The sequence below is a fragment of the Heliconius melpomene genome, chromosome 11 (genome assembly GCF_056956725.1).
Source record: "Heliconius melpomene rosina isolate 202511_hmr_F chromosome 11, ASM5695672v1, whole genome shotgun sequence".
Classification (NCBI taxonomy): Eukaryota; Metazoa; Arthropoda; class Insecta; order Lepidoptera; family Nymphalidae; genus Heliconius; species Heliconius melpomene.
This window is the reverse complement of record NC_140399.1, coordinates 10197421-10225255: the sequence shown is the minus strand read 5'-3', so window position 1 is coordinate 10225255 and position 27835 is coordinate 10197421. Positions and strand designations below refer to the sequence as shown.

Here is a 27835-nt window from a genome sequence, read left to right as displayed (position 1 = left end):
TAGAGGTAATTGTAAGAAAATACTTAGATATTTAATTTTGTATGTATCTTTAGAATGTGCTAATTTTGACAATTGTTTAAGATTAGCGATTATAAAACATATTTTAGGAAATTTTGATGTTTCTAAGATTTATATATATAAAGCATTAAATTTTTATATAGACGTTAGGGAAGTATTAATAAATAATAATTCTTTCCTCCAAGTGGGAACCGAACCCACAAATCGACGTAAACGAAGCTAGAAAATTGTCATAAAAACCTCACATTTACTTCAACCAAGTACTGAATCTACTACCTAATTACGATCTAGGTATAATACGAACGAAATAAAATAGGTAATAAATCTATTATGATTTACGACCCACGCGGCAATTGTCTATTTTGCCTTAACTGTTAAGTAATTAGTTTACTTTACTATTGTTACTTAATATTATAATTAAAATACTGAAATACTGAAACATATTTTCATAAATAATAAGAGATATTAGGTTTTTACCTTGAAGGTATTTTTAATATGGGAGTACAATAAATAATAATTTTAATTTTATTCTTTCAAATAATTCATGTAATTATAATGGAATAAATTAACTTTCAGTCACTTCCAGTAGGAATTTCTAAAATCCCTATGAGTGCTTTTCTCTCCTCTCTTAATTTTTTTTCTGCCTTTGTTTATCTCATCAGTTATCTAGGCTCCCTCTACCTACCCTGCTATGTGTGGGACACAGGAGGATTGAAACGCTAAAAAAACATTTAGATATCAAAAAATTTGCATTTTCTTGCAATATCTTGGATCTCTGAGCAAGTTAACAGTATTACATATAACTATATATATTTTTATAGCACGTGCAATTGCAGTGAGTCACTAATAACCGTATCGTATGCGCTAATATGCATTTGTGGGTTTAGTTTAAACTAAGAAATTTAACCATATTATGTAAATTATAATTTTACAGGAAGTTTTTAGTACCAATAGGGTTTTGAAGATTTTTGTTGATTTCTCTCCATTCTTTACATTTTTAAAGTGTTATTCCCACTTAGGAAAGAATTTTCTATCATTTTTTTGTTAAGCTAAAATCCTATACTTATATATAGCTATATACGAGATGCAGGGTACAGCTAAAAAGAAGTAGTTCCAATATCTTGGAAAGTTAGCAAGAGGCGTGGGTTCGAGTCCCGTTACGTTAAAAGGTCACTCACTCATCACGAAATGTCAGAAGCTACAAATGCTAGGAGTCTCATATTTTGCATGGGTCCATGAGTCCTATAAGTGACGACAACGTCACTTATAGGACTCATGGAGACAGAAATTAATAATTACGTAGTTCACGCGGGCGAAGCCGCGGGCGGGCCGCTAGTGTATTAATATAGTCAATGACAGCTAACCTTGTCGTATTATAAGCGTGACGGAGATTTACATAGATTTTATTTTATTTTTAAAATATCACCTAAACACGTGACGGTCTTGCGCAAGAGAATTAGGTATGGCTGTAAAAATAATGCTGTTTTGTATTGCTAGCTTTTAGTTTCTTTATAATAGTTAAAACAATAATATTTATATTACAAATAGTTATGGAGAATATTATTTGAATTATTCGTATAGTATTGTCAGTATGTGTTTTATTTAACAAAGAAATAGAGGGCGGTCGTGCCGGAGGGGAACGGAGACAAAGGGCGGCGTTAACTTCCGCCACTCAACAATCAATATCTATAGATTCTTCGGATAATGGTTGTCTTAACACTAGGTTATCTCTGTTTACCCTGTGTGCTACATTAAATACAGCGTGCTAATTTATTTTAATTTATCAAGTAAATCGATAACAACGATTGTAATTTATATGATTCATACAATCCGTGGCATCCATTTTAATTACAATAGAAACACGTGCAGGAACGTGCCCCGTATGTGATACTCCTATAAAATAACTGACTAGGCTTCTTGAGATGCAGGAACAAAAATATATGTAGATAGATAGACTTACATGTAATAAATCGTTATTTTAATTAGCGATTTAAATCAATTTTATGCATCGTAAATAACAAGGACAGGCTGTGAAAAATGTTACGTTGGTAAGGTTTTTGTATTTTTTTTTGTGTATTTTTTTTATATTTTTGTGGGAGTATTTTGAGTTTTTATAAAAGTTTTTTTTTTATAAAACTGGTAAATAGTAAATCTTGTTATAAATTAAAGTGTTTCTTTGATTTGATAAAAATTACAGAAAAATTATTTAAAAATAAAGTAAATCAAAGTAAAATCTAGAAATAGTCTCCACGAACGGCAACGTGACTTGCTTCGAGACATGCAGCTTTCTGTTTCTTACGTAAACTGGCTATAAATAGATTATGCACTTTTTTAGTTGTTGCTAGTGTCGCTAATGATAGAGCACACGTGGGTTTCTTAGAGAGTTCTTTAAAGAAAATTTCGCTAGCAGGTAGTACGTTCAAATTTTTTTTTTAGAAATGGATATGTGATTAAATATTAATGATATTTTTTATAAAAAAATCATTATTTTTTTTATGTTTTCACAGATTGATATTATTATAAGGAACAATATTGCAATACAATTATAAATATTAAAAAAAATATACTCAAAAAATCGCGAAAAATATTCCCCAAATACAACTTTTATTGAACCTATTACTATCAACATACAATACAAACCTAATCAACCACATCAGTATAAATTTATCCCAAGTAAAATTATACGTTTATAGTAAACACATCGTTAGCTGTCGGCTGTGGCGTCTACGCGGCGCACGCGCCGATCAACTTTCTGTTAACCAAGATACAAGAAACTGTATAGGATAGGATGGTTTACGTAAAGTTATTCTATAAATAGACCTGTCTTAGAATATTATTTAAATATAGACATTCCACATGGTTTACCTACTTTCTGCAATTGCATTGGAAATCACGCTGGGTGCGAATGTTGATGATTGTATAACTGTAATTATTTTGCTCTCGTTTCTGATGACCAATGGTTATTTTTTTGTAGATTTTCGTATATTTAAGGTTAGATTTGAGCGGAAGATAATGATTTGCCTTACTGTTAGCGCGAACGGATGTGGGTTCGATTTCCATTTGAGGAAATTAAATATTTAATATTTCGGAATCCAACCATAAATGAAAATGAAGAAAAACGAAAATTTATTGCTCGTTTTCTCATTATTACTTTCCTTTTTCCTAAATATCTTGTAAAAAGCCAAAACAGTGTAATCATGGAAAACTTTATTTTTCTCCCGTTCTCATAGATACAGCCATAAAAAGTTTTATTATGGGAGGTATTTACTATTAACAACTAACTATAGAATATACGTTACAAGCTCTATGAGTCATTGGTCGACGAGAAACTTCGCTTCAAAATTCAACACAGACGGCTGTCGACAAATATAGTAATATTTAAAAACGTTTATATGTTTAAAACGAGTTTTGCCAATTCGGCTAAACGTTAAAAAACGAAATGATTTTAAAAATATTTTTAAAGTTTCTTATAATATATTGTCAGTTGATTGCTACTTCTTTGTGCTTTGTTTTGCACTTTTTTCAAGATTTATGATCATTTATTGTAATTATATAGGGTCAACCACCTGTCTTTCTTTTTTATCTTGTATATAGCAGTGTAGGCATACATGTTGATTGGCGGTACTTAACACCGCACATTGCCGTGTTAGGAACCAGATCGAGGTCTAGGAGGAGCTACTCCTCCTATACCATCAAAACTCTGAAATTTTGCAGGAACGTTGTGGACGACACGGTGATCCCAATGAAATAATTTGGTGATAATTGTAATTGTAGTTTTTCAGTAAATGGTCAAAATGTGTCCCATAGAGTTAAGTTGTGGAACGTTTTGAAATTGCGGACAAAACAGAAAATTTCGTAAAATGTATATATATTTAACATAAAGAAATATTTATTAATATAATTTTCTTTATGTACAATTGTGTTTAAACTTGACATAATTAAACTTCTAAAGAAGTTTCTAAGCTAAATAAAAATTAAAATTATTATTAAAAAAATCAGTTATAGTCTGTAAAAATTTAAATTCTTAACACATTTTAGCAATAATTACAACGATCTTGACCAGAAAAAAAAACAAAGGGGACATTAAAAAACCGGTACAAAATGTTAATTATATGGCATATGGAATATAAGGTTGCATATTAACATATAGATTTTTTTTATCTAAATGAGTTAGGTAGTTTGCAAGAATTTCGATAAGCAATGAAGTTTTTAAATGTACATTTTATACATGGGTGTAATATAGATACATACAGACACACAAGTTTCTTGGACCTTTCTTAGTTATATATTCTGATAAAAGAGAAATTAATGTTCAGAGAGAACTCCGTTCCCCACAAGAAGAAGAAGAAGAAGAAACATCACAAGATATGTTATATTAAAGTTGAACTATATGAACCAGCAGTGTATTTCTCAATATCATTATTTGCTTCCTCGCATTAACTAATGATGCGCAAACGCAGCTATTTTTGTACAAATATTTGTATTGAGTTGACGTTTTAATTAGTATGCATGTCATACAGGTTACTGATAACAGGCTTAGTTCAGTTGATAGTAAAATATAGGTGTTATATATTTGTTTCGAGAATATTTTAATTTAAGTGTTTCAGTCCGACACGGTGTCTTGTTGAAATTAAAGTTATTTTTTTATTTATTTATTTTATTACAATACTTTATTACACCATAATTGATATTAATTAACTAAAACATAAAACAGAAACAAGAAAAAAAAAGAAATTAAAATATTCGTTATCATTAAGTTATCGTTAATAATCTCTATATTAATATAATATCTTATTACAAGAACAAAATGAAAATATTAAATAATTAATTCCCCTCAGAATCAAACTCACAACCATCGCGTTGAGCCACAGTGCCACGATAGCCTCTCTTATCTCTTAACAAACCTATATTTAGTAACAAACAATATAAATATTTACTTTTCTTCTTATCAGCACACTCCCTAAGCCTGCTATGCGGGCACACAAAGGAAGTAGAAGTGGGGGGTAACGTGGACGCTGGAGCCGCGTTGGCCCTGACCCTGCTCCGCCCGCCCTCCTCCACGTCAACCAGCGCCTGTCAGTTGCGTCTGACAGCGCCTGATGCTGCTGCTTTCACTGTTCGACTTATTGATGTTAAGGTAAGAATTTTGGCTTTTTTTTAGGTTCCCCCTGCATCCCCCATATATAATGGTGGGCAAAGAGAACCTAGTGTTTAGACAAAGAGTTTAATCCTTTCCGCCAAAAAATGGTGGAAGTCATCGCTGCGCTATGTCTTGTTATATTGCAAAATATGGTTTATTTGTGAACGAACTGGAACAACTATTGTAAGACATTTTTGTATGTCGAAATAGTATAAAATGATGACTTAAAGATGAGTCTTTAAGTAAATAAATAATAATATAAGTAAAAGACCATCATTATGTTTAAAAGAAACAGTTGTTTTAGCTAAAATCGTTAAAGTTCGGGAAGAAGAAATTAAAAGAAAATTCTTGCACTTTTTAAAAAATAATTTCATAGTGAAAACAAACCACTTATCACTCTAGATTTATATGTAATAAAATTTATGTCTCAAATGACCTAGTTTATTGACCTGTCTAGTACCTACATACTAATGTCTGCCAAAATATAAAAATATATAAAGCGAAATCAGAATAATAGCAAAATTTTATATATATTTTTGAAAAAATAAATTTCTTTAAGTGTTAAACTAAGGTTATTGTTCCATTAGTCTCATTTTGAATCGCCAATATTTTTTTCGTATTTATTTATAAATAAGAAACGAAAACAGTATATAAAACAATGGATTGGAATGAATAGCGCTATAAAATGGTACTTCGCCAAGTGGGTGAAGGCGGTCAGGCACTCATAGCAAAACGTTATTTCATTTACTTTTTGCAAAAATAAGGAGAAATAGAAATAAAATAAATAAAAATTATTTTATGTCTCACTATAAACGCAACGGTTCATTTCCTGTCGCTAGTAAAATGTTACCAGCCTGTTATTTTTGAGGAGATGGTTTATTTATTATTTGTTTTTAAACAGCGTGGAGAGTTTTGTCACTCAATTCGCCTGGAACTCGTTGGAATGAAGTGTCTGAACACTGTTCCCTGTTCCTTGTTGTATACAGCGTCAAACTATTTAAATTTCTTCATTAGTGTTTAGTACGCGTCAGCAAAAATTGTTTTTTTTATTTCATTATTTGACACAGTAAAATATATATTTAAATTTTTTATAGCGTTATTGCACACTTAAAACGAAAAATACCTTTGGAAAACGTATAAAAATTTTAGCGTAACGGGTCGAAGCCGCACCTATTGGAAACCATCCAAGCCCTATACTTAGATAGATAGACACTTATGAACGTACGGTATAGTGGTCACATCGCTTGGTCGATTTCCAAGAGGTGCAGGCTCATATACAAACCTTTATATATTTTCTTTAAAAAGTAATAAAATATATGATTTACGACTATTCTTGAAAATTAATATTTAAACTTCAATTATTGAAAAGTTTGAAAATAACCATCTAGTTATGAGATATTATGAATAAGAAAGAACATTGTGTTCATATAATTATAACTTACACAAGTACATTAGCTTACATATAATGTAACAGTGCTTGCTTTCCCGTGATTAGTTCACGCATCTCAATTATCTTTATCTCTCTATTGTCATTTACTTTTTACTGGAAAGAAAGGCGACTCGCGTAAGTCATTATTTATGTCAATATTAATCTTCTAAATGTGTATCTTGTATAGGAAGGTAGACAGAGGGAACCTAGTGTTAGACAATCTGTTCCCCAGGAACCGCCCAAAGTCGAGATATTTCATGTTGAGTATTACACTTTTTTTTAACTTCACGTTGTCCTAAAGAAAAAGGCAGGCAGAGAGAACTTGGGAACCTAATTTATACAATACTTGCAACCTTCTTTCTGTTTATTTAAGTAATGACCACTGAAGTTATACGCTAAAATTTAATATCAATAAATACAACTAAAAAAACTTTTACATATGAATCATATTCTGAGTAAAATGAATTTATATCATTAATTACGATCAAGTAACGGTCGCGAGGATTTGTAATATTTTACATACATTTATTAATTAAAAGAGAAAAAAAATATTAATTAATTTTTGATTGCGATTTGAGGTCAACTGTAGCGCAGGTGCTCATAGTGTCATTGTAAACGCGGGTTATGGGTTCCTCAAAATTATAATAGTTTTGTTTGAAATCATATTTTTTTATGACACAAGTCCAACAATTTACCACGTTTACTAAAGAAACTCAACTCAGAAGGATTCGTTTCTTCTTTTTTTTGAAATAACTATACAGAATATCTGTTTTTTTTAGCCTAGACTAACGTTATATTATTCTTTCTTTGGCGCAAAACGACACATCCATTTTATTTCGTTAATTTATTTTTTAAGTATTGCCCCTATATACATCCTATTTCGAAAAATAGGATATTTTTACGAAAAACTGGAACTCGTGCCATATTCACAAAACATGACGGAATTGCACACTTCAATTTCACAGCTAAGACCAAATGACCACACTTTCCATGACATCGTAAAACGAATCCTAAATTACCCATATTTCTGTCCCCACGAGACAAGAATAACATATTACCATACGCCATTTACGAAGACAAGTTTGTTGCAACCAGGAAGGACCAGCGTCATTAAATAAACATAACGCAGTAAACAATGAGAAAACTCCAGCGACGACGCTCTGAGTTGAATGTGATGTGCATTTAGATTTGTCTCGCTCGTATATGTTGTAATTCGTGTTGGACGTATTACGATTGCTTCAGGGCCTTGCGTTTGTCTTGGACAATTGTGATATATAGTGTTAGGACTCTCTGTTCTTATTAAGACACTTTAAGTTACCACTCTCTGCCTAGGCATAGAGTGTTTGACAGGCGCGATCGCAGCCTAAAATTTTGGGGGGCGGTCACTAATATAATGTGTCGAGTTAATTGCTAATTAATAATTATTTAAAAAAAATGGATTTTTTTAATTGGACATGGATGATTTGGGGGGGGGGGGTCATGTCCCCTGTGACCGACCCCCCCCCCCCCCCTCAGGACCGCGCCTGGTGTTTGAGCGGCTCAGCCAAAGGGCATGCAAAGGCCTGCTGTCATGTGAGCTATCGAAAAAATGTAAATATTTAATTCATAATTTCATTTTCTCGAATTGGAATTGAACCTACAATCTGTCACATTGACAGCCACAACTGTCATCAATAGACCTACATATTGTTTGTTTGTTTATAACGTCCTTTTATATTGTGCAAAAGATCTTTTAAGGTAGAAAAACATTAAAGTTCCGCGATATAACGTTATAAAGACTCATCTAGTAAGTATTCTAAGGAGGTCCGTTTTAATTGCATGCGTATATACTCGTATAAGGCAACAACGATCACATGCTAGCTCACGTTCCTTTGAATATTCCACCAGGTGTTCTTCTTTTTCTACTTATAAGGTATAACGGTGTATGTACTAGATAATTGCATTAGAATTGCAGGTAGTTTTTTTAGCTTATAGCGTGAAGCACACAGTGGAGTAAGCAGAGGGAACTTAGTGCTAAAACTCTCTGTTTCCCATTTTCCGAGTGGCAGAACTGAACACCACGGTTTGCCTCACACCAGAGCGTTTATCCGCTCTCCGTTTTAAGATCAATTTAATTCACATGTTCTTTTTTTTTTATTAATTTCTCGAAGAAATGGTCGATCTTAGAGTTAAGAGAGAAAAATATAAACTAAATAAACAATTAAATAAAAATAAACATTAGTACAAAATGTTATAATAGCTCATCTCAGTATTAACTTTATTAAAAAAAAATACTTCTTTCTTTAAATAGGGTGTAGTAACATTGGCAACGGAAATCAACGTATAATTTAGTTAAACTAAAAACACCTGTCACGCCAGTGTTGTCACTTTAAATTGCAGGTGCTTAACTGGTTAGGGGTCGATACTTATAATAAATATTTATGTTTAATATGGATTTTAAATAAAAAACAATATCAATATAATCTAATTGAATATTACATCTACTTTTACAATATATTTTTTTATTTAAAAACTTTGATCTATTATAACAAGTTTATATTTATATATTTAAGTATATGTAGCGTCTGATATAGTGTTGTTGTTTGAGAAGCAGGCGCACAAGCGTGTGACTATAATCGCGACAGGTCGAGATTCAATTCCAACTCGAAGAAGAATTTTAATATTTTCATAATAAGGCATTTCTCTCGTAACGATGCTTAGCGCGGCGTTAATTTCCGCCATTCAACACGTAATACCTCAATCATTTGGCTCTTTTCCACGGAATAGAGCGTAAAGCTGAAAAAAAGTAATGTCATTAAAAATCCTTAAAATACCTCTATTAAAACACAAACAAGGAGTTTTATTTAAAATTCCATACAAATTTGAATTTGTAAACATATTTTAATACTAGCGGACGCGCGCAGCTTTGCTTACTTATTTAGGGGTGAATTCTAATAAACCACAAAACATGTGTTCAATCAAATTCCATGTTTCTACGCACAGCGGTTACGGCTGTGCGTGCGTCTTACCTCAGTCAGTGAGGACAAGTCCTTTTATATATATAGATTATATGCAAGAAATTGCTACAAACTTGGCAAAATTTCCAGACAGCTACAAATAATAAAGATAATAAAAGTACCATTTATAAAGAAAACATCGAATTAATTAGTCTACTATCAACGCACTAGGCACATAAAACCATATAAATATTCTAGACGGAAAGGGCAAGGAGGCGTAAGGTCATATGAGATATTGACCCTAGCTTATCTTACTTGGTACAGTTGTTTAAACCCTAGGACTTGAGTGAATGTACTCATTATAATATAACACTACATACTCTTGGATGAGACCAGTCGTGGCACAGGGTTACGTGCGACTGTAAATTCAAAATTAAATTCAAATTCAAAATATTTTTTATTCAAATAGGCAATTATTACAAGCACTTTTGAATCGTCGAATGAACATATGAACAAAAAGCTACCACCGGTTCGGGAGGCAGTTCTGCTGAGAAGAGCCGGCAAGAAACTCAACAGTTGCGATAGGTTGTGGGTTTGATTCCGTATAACAGTATCGGTATTTAGTTCAAAATCAGATTGGTCTTGAGATGACGTTTTCATTCATAGATTATTATAACGGCATTTCAATAGCGCTCTTAAATAGATTTTAGAGTTTAAAACGATTTATGTACACGTGTCTAAGAGTTATTTCTTCAAATATTAAGAAGATATCATCAACGAAAAGAAACCTCAATGTAAAACGTAGGGTTCTTAACAACTTACAATTGCCATACAAAAAGAAATATCGATTTTAACTTTTCAACGAAAAAATAGCAGTGGAAGCTTAGATTAATCTTTCCAATACCTTAGATATACTCGTACATAAATCTAAACCCATAAACGTTTACTACGGTGACTCATTTAACGAGTGTTTTATAGTCGCCCAATATTATGTTTGGACATAATGGTCTATTTCAGTTAATTTATAAAGTTAAATGTATTGTGTACAATTACAATTACATTGTCAATATTATTGTTTAACTCTAGATCTAATGTCTGGTGGGAGTAGTTCACGTTGTCGTAAATACAATTCATGGCATTTATGAAGATTTTCTATAGATTTCTGTTTGAAAAATCTTAGTTTGGAAATAGATGGACCGTCTTTATTTACTATTCAGTATTTTGTGTATCATATATTTTTGGATTTTCGATTATCCGAATGACTAACGACAACAATTAGTCCGGTTAATCGAGTGTCTACTGTACATAATAATTAATCATTAAGCCATTAAAATAGCAAAAAAAATTAGAAAGAGATCACTCTGTTCTCTGCCAGCTACTTTATTTTACTCAATTTCTATGTTACTGTATATAAAATTGAACCCACAATCAACGCCTACAATAATAAAGACCTTAATTATCGAATAGTTTATTATAGCAGTTGCAAGGTTAAAAATCGCCCTTCCTTCCGCCTTAAGCTACTTAACGCCAGCCTTGCGTAACGCTGTGAAATAATATAATTCGTAGGGCTGGGAACCTTGCCCTAAATATTGTTTTTATTATTAATTAACTTTACTACCGCCATATATGCTTACTAAATGAGTCACTATTGCAGGTACATATTTACGTATATATGGAATATTGAGAGATAGGTGTTTCCAGAAATAAGAAAAGAAAATGAAAAGTGGTTAAACAAGAATCTTGTATCCCTACATTATAAACTATCATATCTTCTGCTTCACGCTTTATCCCTAGCGGGGTAAACAGAGGGAATGGTTGCGCCAAACGCTACGGTATAATATAAGCTATCGGTTTGACAAATTGCATTAAAATCGATTTAGCCGTTTCAAGTGAAAGTGTCAAACATGAAATCATAAAAAATCGTATTCATAATCATTATGTTATAGTTTGTCAAATATAGACACAAGAATAACACGAGTGTTCTTTTCTGAAACGATTAAATAACTCTATCTTTAATTAAGAACTATTTTTCCATTTTTTTATATTAAAAAATAAAACGATGAAATATTAATATAAAGTATTAGGTTATAAAAAGTGTGGTTCCCTACTCGGGGGAATCAATTGTTTTCATTTTCTACTTCAAAATTCCTTCTTCCTTTCAATATTGATAACAGAATCTCTGATCACTGTTGACTCTGGCAATTCCACAGTTGGTAAGCTAGTTAAAGTTTATTAGCTTGACGCTGCATCTCGTACGTATAGAGCAGAGATAATCAGGGAAACTAGTATGAGGAGAATTCGTCATCATTATAACACTTCCGTTCCTGGCTTTCCACGGTATTCTGGAGGCATTGCGCTTTCATGGCATCTTGGCAACAATGGCAACTAGTCCTGGGACCACAACCCATGTACTCCGAATTCTGTACTAAGATTTAATCATCTAAATTAAGAGACTGTCATAATTCCACTCGTTATTATCACATGCCTTTCAAAACCATATCATAATACTTGAAATCTATTTCTAAAGTATACTTGTAATATTTTTATAAATAATAATTACATATTAATTACATAAATCTCAATGTCTTATGTAATTAATATGCGTTTGTAGAGAGGCGAGAACGTGACACCGACCGCGGTCCACGCTGCGTGCATTTACTTGTTTTCTTTGATAAAATATGTAATATTTTATTTCAACCTTGCATGTTTTAGGTAGACTGGTGTAATTGGGGATCTAAACTAAATCTATGTGGGTTCGATTATGATTAGGGGAAAGATAAAAGTCGACATTAGGTTCCAACTTCTACTGAACACTTCGTTCCTTCCAATTTCCAAAAAAAAAAAGGAAAGTGGGTAACGGCGTATTTTAACACTGGATTCCCTCTATACTGCTACGCGGGCTAAACTTGAAGCTGTTTTTTTTTGCATTAATTCTTATCATGATTTTTTTTAAAATATTTTACTTTCACGTGACCTAGCCAAATAAATTCTAATGAAACACATTCTCAAGCTATAAAACAAAGAGCAACGTGTGTCTTTCTGCGATATACCTATCTTCTGTTATTTTAATTAACCTCAAACTAAACTTGTTTATTTGCTTATTAAAGTAAAATAAATTAAAAGCAAAAAATCTTTTTTAGAAAAAGCTTTTATTTAAACGCTCTAAGAAGTTCTTAAATCTCTTAAAAAACTCTTAAATTTTAACTATCAACTCATAACCTCATTGTACACAATTTATATGATCATAAAAGCTTGTCGCGCGATTTACTTGTGTAACTAAACTAGTGCTAATTTAATTATGTAAGATCTGCTAAGTTTAAATTTTTAAAGTTTCAATTTAATTAAATATTTATTAACGCTTATTAATTTATCTTCATTCTTTGTGTGTATATTATTATATAGGTCATAAAAAAAATTAAATACAGTATAAGCTTCACGCTGTATCCCGCATATAGTATGATAGGCAGAGGGAACTAGAGTGTTAAGTTAAGACACTAATTTTCCGCCAAATTTTTGAAATATCGAGTGTTCAGTAGTGGAATTTAACGCTTTACTAGAGTTAGGAAATGAAAATATTAAATTATTTATGCTCTTGAGTGGAAATCAAACCCACAAATGTCTCGTTTACAGTCACACGCTGAGCACTGTGCCTAAGGTAATATATCTTATATATAGTATTGAAATAAACTCTATTTTAAAGACAAATTATTAGCGACATATATAATATTTCATATTTAATCTAAGCAACGGCTATTTTTAAAGAAATGTAAGGCCAGACTATTTGTTTTACAAAATTACGCGAACAGATTCGAATTTACACCCAAAACCAATTATACAAATTAATAACTAAACCACTAAGGTATAATATATTTATCATATAGTTCATTATCCTAGGAAGCCTCTGACATCCTCATAAGGCTTCAACCCTCAATATCACGCGACGTCCACGCTGTTATATAAACGTTAATTTTCCTCTACGAAACATTCGAGTGACATAACATCATAAATGATGTGATTAATATGTGATTGGGAGGAAAACGTGTTGTGATAGTGTCATGATAGTGATAAGAAATGTTATTTAATATAATGTATGTATGTATTGATTATTTATTACGTATTTTGTTAATTATGTTGATCATTAGTACTGATTATGTTAGTAGTAATATTTACATAATATTTATTTTATAAACAACTATATTATATAATAAAATAAGAAGCATTTAATTAAATATTTATATTAATAGCTAAATAGATATATTGTGCATGAATCGATTAAGTTATGTTTTAACATTTTTTAAATGTGTTGTTTCAATCTTTCAAAAAAAATCACTTAGGACACTTTTATAAGAAAACTTATGAATGTTGCGATATTAGAACCCGGGCCTTTTCAAAACTGGTGATTAGTGGATTGTGGGTTTCGAAAGGTGCGGGTTCACATCGCGCTACGATGAAATCCTTTAAAAAAATATTTCAAGAGGACATATTATACTTCTATTTTTATCTTATTGACGGTAGTTTATAGCATTAAAACTGTTATTCGCACAAAAATAAGGAAAACAATTTTTATCAATGTAACGGAATATGAATGAGCTTCCTTTCTAGTTTGTAGCTATTTTCACATCGTACCAACGCAACGGTGTAATGGTGAACCCGTTTTTAATATGTTATATCTTATCTGTGGGAAGTTTTAAGAATAAAACTGCCATTTTATTTTTATTTTTTTAATTTTTCACAAAGAAAAAGTCTAAAAGTTCAGTTCATTTTTCCAAAAATTGGGTAAATAATCAAGTTTAATAGTAATAAAAAATATATACGCGTCGATTAAGAAAAGACCTAAGATTTTTTCGTCAGTTTGAAAATCTGAAGATTTTCACAAGCTAAGGTTATACAATTCTTTTTCCAATAATTTGTGACATTTGAAAAAAACATAAATTTTAATAATCTATAAATAATGTATATTTATATAATGTAAGAGTCACGCGGAAGTCATTTTTACGATTTAGGCGTAGGTTGTCATAGACACGATGGCCAAACACGGCAAATCACGAAATTAAATAATTATATATTTTTTCTTTTTAGCTTCACGCTGTATCCCACGCGAAACAGGGTAGGCAGTGGGAACCTGGGAACCTAACAATTCCGTTCCCCGCTTTTATATTACGTGCAACAAAATTGAATAATCTCGTATAAAAATATATACTACGTGCAAAATGCCATTTCCATTAAAACAAGGCTAAGGCATATTATAGGAAAATACAATTTGCACCAATTAAATTATAAAGTTATTTAAGTTTTCCTCGTACCTCGTATAATAATTATATATCTGTCATTTGTTGTAATTAGTGATGGATAAGAATTTTTAGTAGAGCTACAGGATATCTTGATATATTTATTGAGAATTACATGGAACCAACTATTTAGATTGTTATAAATTCCCCTTAAATTAATTTTGATTTAAGGAAAATACCCGGCATATACCAGGGTAGGCTGAGGAACTCAACGCCGAATTTGCCTATTACCAGAGCGTAAAAAAAATCGGAATACAATCGTCCAACCTAGTGGGAACCTGTGGACCCTTATAAGACTTTTGTGCAAATTATACAGATGAATGAATTGAACTGAATCTTAGTCATCTTTATGAAACTAATAAATAAAAAAAAACAAACAAACTCACTTAATAAATTCTAAAATTTTTACTGTAATTCTGAAACTTTATAGTAATTTTCATCATCTTCTATGCACTGTTATAAACAATACTTATTATATAAAATGTTTTAAGAATCACTTATGTAGTATGTACATAGTTAGGATTTGTCCTTAACAATGCTAAGAATTTTATTTATACTGTCTCAATGGAATTGAGTATAAAATACAGGAAAATCGAGAAAATCTTTATAGACCTATGGAAATTAGATAAGGAAGTACCTACTACAATAATAATTCCGATAATAAATAATCTAATAAGTAAAACAATTACGTAAGATTTTAAATATGAAATTATTTACGTGGGTTTTAATATTATGATGAAATAATTATACATATGTAAAGTTGAAGAGTTAGTTTATTTGAACATGCTGATACCAAGAAAAAAATAAAATTATTGGTTCAAAATGAAGCCGCAGGTTAATTAAGGCTTTTAATTAAGACAGAATCTTACATAACAAAATTTAGACTAAAACTTTACTTTTATACGATAAGGATACTTCCAAAATTTAAAATATCTGTAAAAAAAATCCTAACAAGTAAAGCTTATTACTGCTGCTTATTAGCTGTTCAAGAATATTTATAGGATAAACATGTATGGAATTAATGTCTATTGAATGTAATGCAGGATAGCTGCCAACTAATGTAATAGATTGTACCATTGATTTTGAAAAGAGCAACTGGTGAGTTTCTTGCCGGCTCTTCTCAGCAGAACTGCCTTCCGAACCGGTGGTAGCTTTTTGTTCATATGTTCATTCGACGATTCAAAAGTGCTTTTATAGTTTATTTGAATAAAGAATATTTTGAATTCGAATTTGAATTTGAATTTATGCTAATCAATACAATTTCTTGCATTAAGTTAATTTTTAAACAAACCAAATTAAATAAAAAGAATACGCAAAAACATACCAAAGCCAGATTAAGTAAGAAATGTAAACGTGTAAGCTAAAAACGTTTTAGATCTAAAATTGGAAGTAATCGAAGAGCCTGATGAGGCAGCAGAACTTGAAACTCACTACACGAGTCCGGTCCAAAAATAGCTCTCAACTAACGGTGCGTGCAGAAATACATGTACGCATTTCTCCTTTCGGACATGGTATTTTGCACCTTGATGATTTAAAGTAGAATGGGTTTTTGTATGTATTTATAAGAAGAAAAAGTTGATTGCTTCACGATTTTTGGACTTGTTTGTCTGGTGGTGTCGTCCTTGGAAGTGGAAATTATTTCGGAGAATTTTGTTGGTGTTTTATTAATGATCTTAAAATTTTGTTTTAAAAGGATAACAATGATAACAACAAAAACAACAAGCAGTCCAGAAAATAAAGAAAAATATATTACATATAAAAAATATAGTTTTTGGTAGAATCTAATGTAAAAGCGAGGCGAGTTTTTGGCGTGGGTACGAAAATAATTTATTTCTCCGAGTGGGAATCGACCCAACAAACGTCGCGTTTACTCTCACACACTGTGCTGCTGTGCCATGATGACATCGAAAAATATTTCTTAGAAAAGTAAAAAAATATTATAAAATTTATATGATTTTTACGAGGAAACATTTTCTTCTGTATATTATTATATTTTAATGACATTGATAATTACTAAAATGATTATATCTCGTCGCGTTATATAATAGTAATAGAATATTAAATATGAATACCAGCTAGTTATTAGTATTACAAATTCTTGTATCGAGAAAAACATCAAGGCTATAAGTACCTTATAGGATGTCTCGGATGTCTTAAAATTTCTAGTCTCAAATTATTGTAAAAAAATATTTTGTAGTAAATTTTTGTGAACGGAGTGTCTTAACACTCTGCCTACTCTGCCGTATGCGGGATACATCGTGAAGCTGATTTTATTTTTATAAAAAGATATTCCAAATATTTGAGTGATTAATGCCTTTAATCCTCTTTCACTCATTGTCATTTATACTCGTATATGTAGCTATACCAAACTCGTTCTCATAAAAATATCTTTCCAACCGTTCCTTTTAAAGCGTAAAGTGAAATCGAGCTAATGAATTCATTTAATTTCATATAGAATAGACGATTTGAATATACATATGCATATTATGTAGATTATAAATTGAAACCAGTCGTGGCGTAGACAGGTTGTAGATTCGATTCCAACCCGAGGAAATGAAATATTTAATACGCTCTGGTCTCGACACCAGAACGAAGGAGCGGCGTTGAATTCTGCCATTCAACACGCAGTACCATCAGAATTCGACGGAAAGTGTGGATCGGAGTGCCTTAACACTCCTTCTATCTACCCTGCTATAGTGAAGCCAAAAAAAGGGAAAAAAAATAACAAGAACGCGAACTTGCGCAAGCGTTTAACAAAATATTTCGCGTAATTTCGCTTTCAAGAAACACCGATGACTGATGACATGTGGGAAACGGGACGACCTTAAATTTATCTTAGTGTTGACATTTTGCTCGTGAACTCCTTTGTCTGTGTCATTTTGTGGTTTATTATGGAATTTAAGGTAAAATAATAAAATTTAGTCCATTGTTATATAGTTTAGTTTGTTATTCATTTAGTAAATTCAACAGGTTGCGGGTACGATTCCCAGTTGTGTTTTGAAGTTGGATAATGAGACGGAGTCTCTTAACACTAGGTTCCCAGGTTCCCTCTGCCTATTCTACTTTGTGCAGGATACAGCGGGAAGCTAAAAAAACTTTTAATTATTTTAGTGTAATCGTCCATTATTTAAGGTTTTGTAGGAAATTAAGCATTATAAGATGCTGTATATTGCATGACGGAAAGAACAAGCTTGACGCCATATTTGGGGAATGTATTTAAATATAATGTGAAATTGCTTTTGAGCCGCTACAAGGAGTTGTGCAGGGGAACCTGGTTGTAAATGCGAGGGTTGCTGGTACGATTCGCACTCGATGGAATATATTATAATTATTTCTTTGCTTGTGCCCTTAAGTTGCATTCCATTCCATTGCATTTAACACGCAATATCACGAATTCTAAAGGAAAAGGGAGAATAGAGAGTTTGGACATAACATTTTCTCTGTCTTATAAACTTGCTATAAAGGAATATACAGTATAGCCGATAAAAATAGAAACATATACGTAGTACAATTAAGATATTGTTATTAAACTAAATAATCTCATCAATCAATAAAAGCAAGCACATAACTAACTACTTTATTAAGATTGTTTTGTTAATATGATAACTACTATAATTACAACATCACTTCAAGAATTCTAGAACATATAAACTTTGTTATTTCCTCATATATATGTATATATAAATAGATAGATACCACTCACCTCACTTATTTGCTAATAAGTACAATAGATTACGTAAATATTATGAAACTGGTCGACGTGGTGTATGGATTTGAAGCTATATAAATTCAAATCATGTTTTTTTTAATCTGTCGTGGCGTAGGGGCACGAGCAAAGTGTGTGTGTGAAAGCAATAGGTTTTGGGTTCGATTTCCGCTCGAAGAAATGCAAAATTTAAAGTTTTCTATTCTTCAGTTGAGTTTCGCACCTCAATACGTAATGCCTCCAGAATTCGGCGGAAAATGGGGAACGGAGTGTCTTAACACTAGGTTCCTTCTGCCTGACTTACGGTGTACGGAATATAGCATGAAGCTAAGAAATAAAAATATTACGTAAATATTATAAAACAATTCGACGTATACGTTCTATGGATTTGAAGCTATATAAATTCTATTCATGTATTTTTCGGCACCACATAATAGCTTGAGTAATTGTCTCATTCTCATACTGAAACGTTTATCTAATAGAGCTTGGTGCATGTGGTATTGCATATTACTTAAGTGCGTCAGCGACTGACTGACCGACGGTCGTAGGTTCGGTTCCTAATCGGGGTATTTGATTAGTCTTATTTCTTCGCTTTGTTAATAAGACAAAGTGTGTTAAATTTAACTTAATTATATTTTTAGTCATACACAGAAATATTAATTAGCGTTTAACTGTTATTTTTAACTTTACGTACGTGTTATTCTAGGCAACAATGAGAGCATTAAGCGATACGCCGCTGTTTAAAATTAAATATAAACAAGATTGTTATTATAAATTGTTTTTAGTAATACATTTATGGACTTAATTGTAGTTAGGTGTTAATTAATGTCTCCGAGTCTATGATCCATCCTGGCTTTGCGTTTTCCGTCTATTTTTCTAAGAAGAACGAATGTTCAGCAAATATTTGATTTGTCAATTTTACCGTCGCTTTGCACACGTTCATTTTTGTAAAGTTTTCAAATTCCTCTTCTTCATAATTTTCTTTTGTTTTATATACTTTAATTTAAATCCATTTGTTTTGAGTGTAAAACCTAAAACCTAATTATGGTTTCTAGTTTTACTCAACTACTTTGCGTAGGATATGAGGTGAAATTCCCATTAAGATCTTTATTAATGCAATAACAATTTAAAAGCCACCTGTTAATATGTTTTTATGTTACTGTTTATTAATAATTAAAATTTAAATATATTATTTTTAAAAATATAATATGTTGTTTAATAATTATACTATCATATAAAAAGCTAACATAAAATGCTTACTTAATCTACATTAGAAACCTATAAAAGTTCTAATACACATATATATGTAAGTAGGTACTTATGTTATGTAATATTATATCTTGACGCCATTGTGACGCATTTTTTATAATAATAATATCTACATGGAACTCAAATTCCATGAGGAAAAAATTTTATTTAGCTTACATATTTTTTTTTTTAGTTTTCACGTTATAACCCGCTTATAGAAGGGTAGGCAGAGGTAACCTGGGAACCTAGTATTAACACTTCGACCCTCATTAGGTGATTTCGATCGATCCGTTTCCTGCTTTCCGAATTCTCGAGGCATTGAGTATTGAGTGGTGGAACCCAACGCCGCACACTTATCTAATAATTATTTATTTTCATACTTGATTGATTTATATCACGCCCCAACGATTTATATAAAATAATTCTTACAAACAATTAAATAATCAATTTTAATTATATAAAAATGACATAATAATGATCAAAGGTTGTATTGGCTATGACGTCGCACACGACGCCTGTTGACAAAGTGATCTATCTTGGAAAATGTAATAAAATCAACTAATTGTCTGTTGAAGTATTAGAAAATGAACAAACACGTAGAATATTTAAGTTTCGACCTCTGCGTTTCTTATTATGGAGACAAAAAAGAAACAGTATCGAAATTAATCAAAATCTGTTGTTTTTGGTTTTAAATTATATTATTATATCTAAGCATAAATGGGTCGTGGGTTCGATTCCCACTCGGGAAAATGAGTTATATTTAAATTATTTAAGTTATTTCTATTTCTCCGCCCTAGTAGACAAAATGCGGCGTCGAGTTCCACCACTCAATAAGCATTGTCTTGAAAAATGGGTGATACATGTGGAACGTAGTGTATTAACACCAGGTTCCCTCCGCCTACCCTGGTATATGAGAAAAAGGGTGAAGCTTGTTTTCTTGTTGATTCTGTCATTCTTATGTAGAAAATTGAGGGCAATTCTTAACAATTTCTGTAAATTTTTAGTTATTACATTTTTCCATTGGTCATTGTATGACGGGTCATATACCATATGTTGTTTCATGGCTCTTTTAAGGCGTTTTAATGATAGTGGACGCCATACGACCTTTCCGTTAATATTTTTTTTATATAAAGTCTTCTATGTTTATTATATAACATAATAATATTTCTTAATCAACATGGTTACATTATTCACTTAGTATAGTAAATTATATCAGCGTCACGCTGTATCCTGTGGGCATACAGCAGGGTAGGCAGAAGGAACCTAGTGTTAAGACACTCCGTTCACCATTTAGTATACAATAATTTTAATTTTATGGCGAAAATAATATCAACGAAATTAATGGCAGCAATTAAGACTTGAGTATTACACCAACGTTTGTCAGTGTCCCTGTCATAATCAGTTATAATACTGCTAAATAAATATTATGAAACATTTTTACATGAAAAGAATAATATAATCAGGGAAATAACTGGTTATACGAGTAATAAGCATACGTCTCGTGTGATGGGTGTGTTGCTCTCGCTGTATGACGTCATAATAACAAGACTATTCATTAATCAAACTCCTGTTTGACATTGCCAAAGAAAATTTTGTTCTGTAGACCAACGGTTGAACATGGGGGAATTTAGAGATATTTTCTGGGGGACGCTGGTGTATTATATTATTGATAGATAATATGTTCTTGTAAATGTTTTTTTTTTTTAGTTTGTCCAAGTTAATTTTTTTGTTACTATTATTCCTGTAAGTAGTCTATCTGTAAAACTGCTGGGGTGGGCACGGCCAGTCCCTCCTATTCCTACGGGCGTAGGAAAGTCATAAAAAATGGAATTCAATCGTGACGAATCATTTTACGTAATTTATATAAAAAACTAGTAGAGGGAAACCTCAGTTGACCTTCGAAAATAGAGTATTAAAGATACAGGTGGAAGGTCACGTAAAAAAAATGAAAACGAAAAGAACAGAAACACAAAGATACTGCACGACTTCCAAGAAGTCCATTACTGTTTCTTTTAAATTGAATATTTTACATAGATTAATAGGAAATCTTTGATAATAAAATATTGAGGAAAATTATGTGACAATAAATTATGATTTGCGGTTCAAAATGAAAGAACGCATTTTAAATAACAAAAGGAAGTATATAACGTTATCCTTTTATCTTTAAATATATACTGCCTTTTATAGAATAGGCAATAAATCTTTCTCTATAGGGAAAAGTGAAATTTTTACTGATGGCTTATTGGGTGATGAACCCCACCAAGGGTTCCGTACTAATTTGATAATTGTAGGTCAAAAGAAAGTACCTACAACGTTTACAAATTGACAAATTAAAATTTAAAGAAATCTAAGTATGTGATTGTTTTTATTTCTATGATAAACCTGTAAATTAGACCTGGATAATTGATATTGGTTTTAACTTGATAGCTAAATTTTCTTGAAAAAAATAGGTTTTAGTAGACGGATAGATAGCCAAACAAACTGATTGTTTTTTCTTTCGAAGTTTCAAAAAATATATAAAAAAAAATTGATACAATAACTAGATAAAATATTTGCTTAAGTATTTCCTCTGAACCAATTAAAATAGAACAAAAACGCTACTGCTTAAATAAATACGATAAAGAAAAACACTAACCAATGTACATATTTGCATACTCTACATTGAATGAAACCTCGTTTCGTATTTCGTATATTTATCAAAGGGTAAATAGAAACAAGACGTACCTACGTAATTTCGAAATTACTTGTTATTTAGGGTAAATAGAAATAAGAGAGAGACGTAATTTCGAAATTGCATGTGTAAAATGAAGCCTTTATTACCATATAGTTGGGTGTATTTTCAAGATTTCATAATATTTTAGTTTTCAAGTTAGTATAGCGATAAGGCAGCTGCGACAATACAAGCGAATAACAATGGCCATATGTACATAGATAGATGCATATATGTACAAATTTACATAAAACAATACGTATTTAATTATGCAATGAGATCTAGTCTTGAAGAAATGTATGGAGCAATCTTTCATTCATATTTTTAGAGGGGCTTATTTGTAATGAGATGTTAATTTTCATTCAATTATATACTGGAAGCTTTGAAAAAGAAAACAAAAATTATTAGAGAGTGTATTACCTAGAATTCTTTAATTTTTTGAACACGAATAATTTTACATATATATATATATATATATAGTTCGTCGAAATAGTAAAATATATCTTCAAAATGGTAAATAATATATGCGTAATTTTTTTTTAAAAGCATTTGCTTTTAAATGCTACGTCACGGCCGTACCAGCTCCGGACGAGTACCACCAGAACAGTAACCGTGTCAAGCATGACATATCGAATAGGTGAAAGTATATGAATGAATCGGTTTCTCTGACTTTTTTTTTGCTTATTCTGTATTATGATGTTTAAATTTCTAATATTTATCTTCAGTTTGATTCATGAGGCGACGCAACGACGGCGACGCGACGGTGGTGGGTTCGATCCCCAATCGAGGAAATTAAATATTTGCGAAATTAAATATGATGAGTTGTTCGCACCGTACCTTTCATGTTTTTTGTTAATTACTTACGTACAATATCAGCAGATGCTATTCATAGCTATTTTTTATCATCCTCCTCCAGTTCAATGATAAGAAGTAAGAATCTGACCGCAGGTACAGAAGGTTAATGATGGTGATGACGTGATGTAAAATACTTATAGTATAACCTTCATCGGTTAATGGTCTTTCACTCAAAAAAATAAATTTTCAATTCGAACCAGTACTTCATATATAAATCCAAAAAAACAATATATTATTATAGTTCTTCTAGTGACGTGATAGATGAAGAAATTCTGCATATTGTGTCTATTGAAATTGGGGAAGTACCTGTATAATAAATGTAATTATTCTCCCTAAAACGATTTTGAGGTTTTGGTGAATACCATCTTGCTTAATTACACGTACTAAATACGTCATCATGGCGTCATTTATTTTTGTTAGTCATATTAAAAATCTTTAAGTATTTTATTTCTGAGGTTATAGTGTCGCAATAGGACGTCTGACTGTAAATACGATTGAAATAAATAAATTAGAAACAAAACCAAAAACCTGACAGCATAAGCAAAATTAATATACCCAGTAACACTCGTAGCCCAAGGCAAATCCTACGACGAATCATTTATCAAAATCGATTCTGATTTGACAGTTACAAGAGAACAAAGGAATGGACATACATGCATACAAAAACATAACCCTCTCTTTTCCGTTGTTGGATAGTAAAATCGAATCCTTAAACTTAATTCCAATCGGGGGAATGATGATTATGATGAGAAAATGGACAAGAGTGTTTTATTGTCAGATTAGGTTAAGCTAAGCGAGAAATAAAAAAAGCGTGAAAATACGTGTTTAATAATAAACTAATTAAAAGAATTTTCATATAGCATGACATAATATCCCCCATGACATGTAAATCAATATGCTAATTAATATATTGTGAACATCCCACGAAGGTATATTTAATACCATTGTGTTAACTAAACGGATGTGTTAAAAAACAATAATTCACACTCGTAAAATTGCAAGTGGATTTTAATGGACAATACCTGGTGGCCTGGCTGGTTTTTCTTTATAATTAAGAAATTGACAAGAATTATTGTTTTATTTTTATTTCTTAAATGTTATAGTGAAAAATACGATAATAAATAATAATAAAATACTACGGGCGTAATAAAGCAACAAAAAAAGGAATTCAAATGTGACGAATAGTTTTACGTAATTTAAATGAAAACTAATAGGAGGAGAGGTCTCCTGAGACCTTCGACTGTTTTCGAAGGTCAACTTAGGTATCAAAGATACGGGAGGAAGGTCTCGTAAAAAAAATGAGGACCCTCGGACAGGACTCGGATACAGCGTCAAGTTAGTTTAGTTTAGTTTTAGTAAAAATAAACTAAACTAGCTTATATTTACTTGCTTGACTCTTTTTCTCCGCGTAGCAGGGAACCTAGTGATAAGACCCTCCTCATCTTCCGAACAACTTCCGTGACATTACGCGTTGAATGCCACCATTAAGTGGGCACTCAACGTCGGGTTTTACCAACTACACGTTTTATCTTATCAAATGAGTGAATAGATTGTATTAGAAAACCAAATGAATGGGTACTATTTAAGGACTATAGGCACCTGAGTCATTGTCCGTACTAGTGCCCACTCCAGGAATTACACTAATAATACAATAATAGCCCCGAAAATTTTAAAAATAATTTACACGAACTTATCTGTTCAAGACTAAGTCCAAGCCCCCCAGAAAATATCTCTGTCTCTAGGCACACAACCATTCTAAAAAGCGATCGTTTCGTCCCAACTACGCCATCTTTAAAAAAAAATCAATTCTGACGCATTCCTCAACAGAATGTCGTTGTGAAATCGCAAAAATCAAATTTGCATATTAAAGTTGTAATTTATGTAAAGGCGGAGATATGATCACATGCCGTTCAAAAGGCACCAATTTTTTCACGACCAAATTGAAGATGCTAGAACAATCTATGATATTGGAACGACAGAATGCTTTTCACAAAATGGTCGGTTATTCGTATATTGACCGTATAGTGGGTAGGCATATTACGTGCTTCCACAAACCAGTTATGATTGTTGACTCAACATCAAGTTTACTCTTATGTCTGGCTCTATATCATCTATCTATATAATGTTGTAAGAATCCATCTTGTTTTCTTGTTTATAATGGCGTAGTAGGACTTGTCAGGCTGAAAACTGTCTGTGGAAATATAAATATGTATAATTTTGGCCCATTAATAAACACTTACCTATATTTTTTTACTGTGTAAGTCAATATAACGCTAAAAAACTATAATTTAATTACTATAGATTAATTATAACTATAGATTAAAAATTATAACTATAGATTAATCGGTCGGATGTAAATATCTGTAGGTATTTTAGGCAACTTTTATGCTAACAAAAGAGATTGTTAAAATACAAGTTAAAGTTGTTAAAATACGTATTTCTCGTTTTTTTTTGTTTCCCTAACGGCCACAAAGAAGCGTTTTTAAATATTATATAAAACCACAACATTAAATATGTTAATAATTATGTTTTAATACTAATAATTTTATATTTAGGTACAACATTTATATACCTAAATGAAGCCTTAATTTTTGTATTGATATTTCTATTGATTTATAGGTTTCAATTTATCTGCGATAGTTTTAATTTTGTTTTCAATTATTTTTTGTTTGTTTTGAGAGCAGTTATAAAACAATTTTCATTTACATAATATGAACCTAAAAAAGTATATATTTGACCCTATTTCATCTAATATACGAACTGATTTGATTTGCAAGTTTAACGTTATAAATTAATTTTTAACAAAAACAAAAACCGACTTTTAACAACGAACTAAAAAGTGAAAAATAATTTTACAAAGATTTTATAATTTTGAAGTCGGTGCTCAGTAGAACAAACAGGCTTAGTAATTAGATATTGTAGTAAAGGTGTTGTAGCATTAGTTTGACACCGACTTCAAAATTATAAAATCTTTATATAATTATTTTTCACTTTTTTGTTCGTTGTTAGAAGTCGGTTTTTGTTTTTGTTAAAAATTAATTTATTTTACGATTTTAAGTGATGGGTAGATCTTAAAATGATGCTTCTTGAACGAGTGGTGATGGTGGTGGTAGTGGTTGTCAACGAGTGGTTGTAGTTGTCCCATGTAAAACTTCATTTAATTAGGTATTATTTTTGTGCAAAGTAACATTTTGGTATATTGACAAGAACACACATAAAAAGTATTCGGGCGAATTGGGAATCTCCCTTTTTTGAAGTTGGTTGAAAATGAGAACATCCTCTTTTTTGGGGTTGGTTGAAAAGAAATGCAACGATCAGGAATCTCACTTCTGACATCAATTTAAAAAGTTTTTGCTTGTAACTATTACAGTATAATCAATTTTTTACCAAAAAAAACAAACTTTCTCAATTTTTTCCGGATTCCATAATCGAAACCTAATCAAACTTTCACCAAATTATCCTTGAAGTGTATCCTTTCAAATAAAAAAAGAATCATCAAAATCGGTTGGCGCGACATTGAGTTATTCGGCTATTAATCGCGCACATGCCTAATGCAAATTTAAGACTTTTGTGATTTTCTCATGGATATCATTGTCAGACATGGACCAAAAAAAAATGGGATCATTCGGGAAGCTATACCTTTCAAATAAAAAAAAAATATCAAAATCGGTTCACCCAGTTAAAAGTTATGAGGTAACAAACATAAAAAAAAAATTAAAAAAAAAAAAAAAAATACAGTCGAATTGATAACCTCCTTTTCTTACAGAAGTCGGTTAAAAAGACGTCAATGAGTACTGCTGCTAGGTTTACAAGAATTAAGGACTTCTGAAAAGTCGGCGTACTCGGTATCTTATTTGTACTTATTTCTATAGGAAAAAGTGTATCCAGAAATTATTTGTTTATAGTATTAATTTAAAGTAGAGTGTGTTTTTCAATTTCATTCTGTATCCAACACATACGAGTACATCAGGTTAGGCAAAGACGACGAAGAGTCAACGTTCTCCGCTTTCCGCCTGAATTTGAACTTACATTAACGCCACGGAATGCGAGAACTAATGACAGTGGTCAGTTCTAATGGAGAGGAAGATAGAAAACGGTCTTGGCTTTTTTAAATAACCTTTTGAAACAAAATCTTATTGGAAAGATACCATCTGATGGTTTTAGTTGCAAATTAAACTATCTTAACTCTGTTACCTCTGATATTCTAAAATATTTTACTTTTCACTTTTAAGATGATATAAAAGTTTAAGCGGGCGCGTGCACGTCACTAGTATTTTTATATATATATAATCTTTGTCGCGACACATATCACACTTAAATGTTAGTGGCGTAACGCAAGTTATAAAACGACTTTAAAAATTATGAAACTTTAATTAATTTTGCTTATCTCTATGTTTATTTGGCAAGCAGGGCCTTTATCTAATTGGGTCGAAGAAACGTTTATGTTTATGACGTCACTAAGTTATAATTTTAGTAGAAATTTGTAATTACAAAATTTAGTATGT

General features: G+C 31.3%; 1 protein-coding gene across 1 annotated transcript in view; it reads left to right on the top strand.

The window, feature by feature from the left end:
• The window catches only part of LOC146534831 (uncharacterized), a 55625-nt gene that overhangs the window by 9415 nt on the left and 18375 nt on the right, over positions 1 to 27835 (top strand). Inside the window, exon 2 of the mRNA XM_085192602.1 lies at positions 4971 to 5155. Within this exon, the coding sequence (XP_085048728.1) occupies positions 4971 to 5155 (185 nt within the window). The remainder of the gene's footprint in view (positions 1 to 4970; positions 5156 to 27835) is intronic.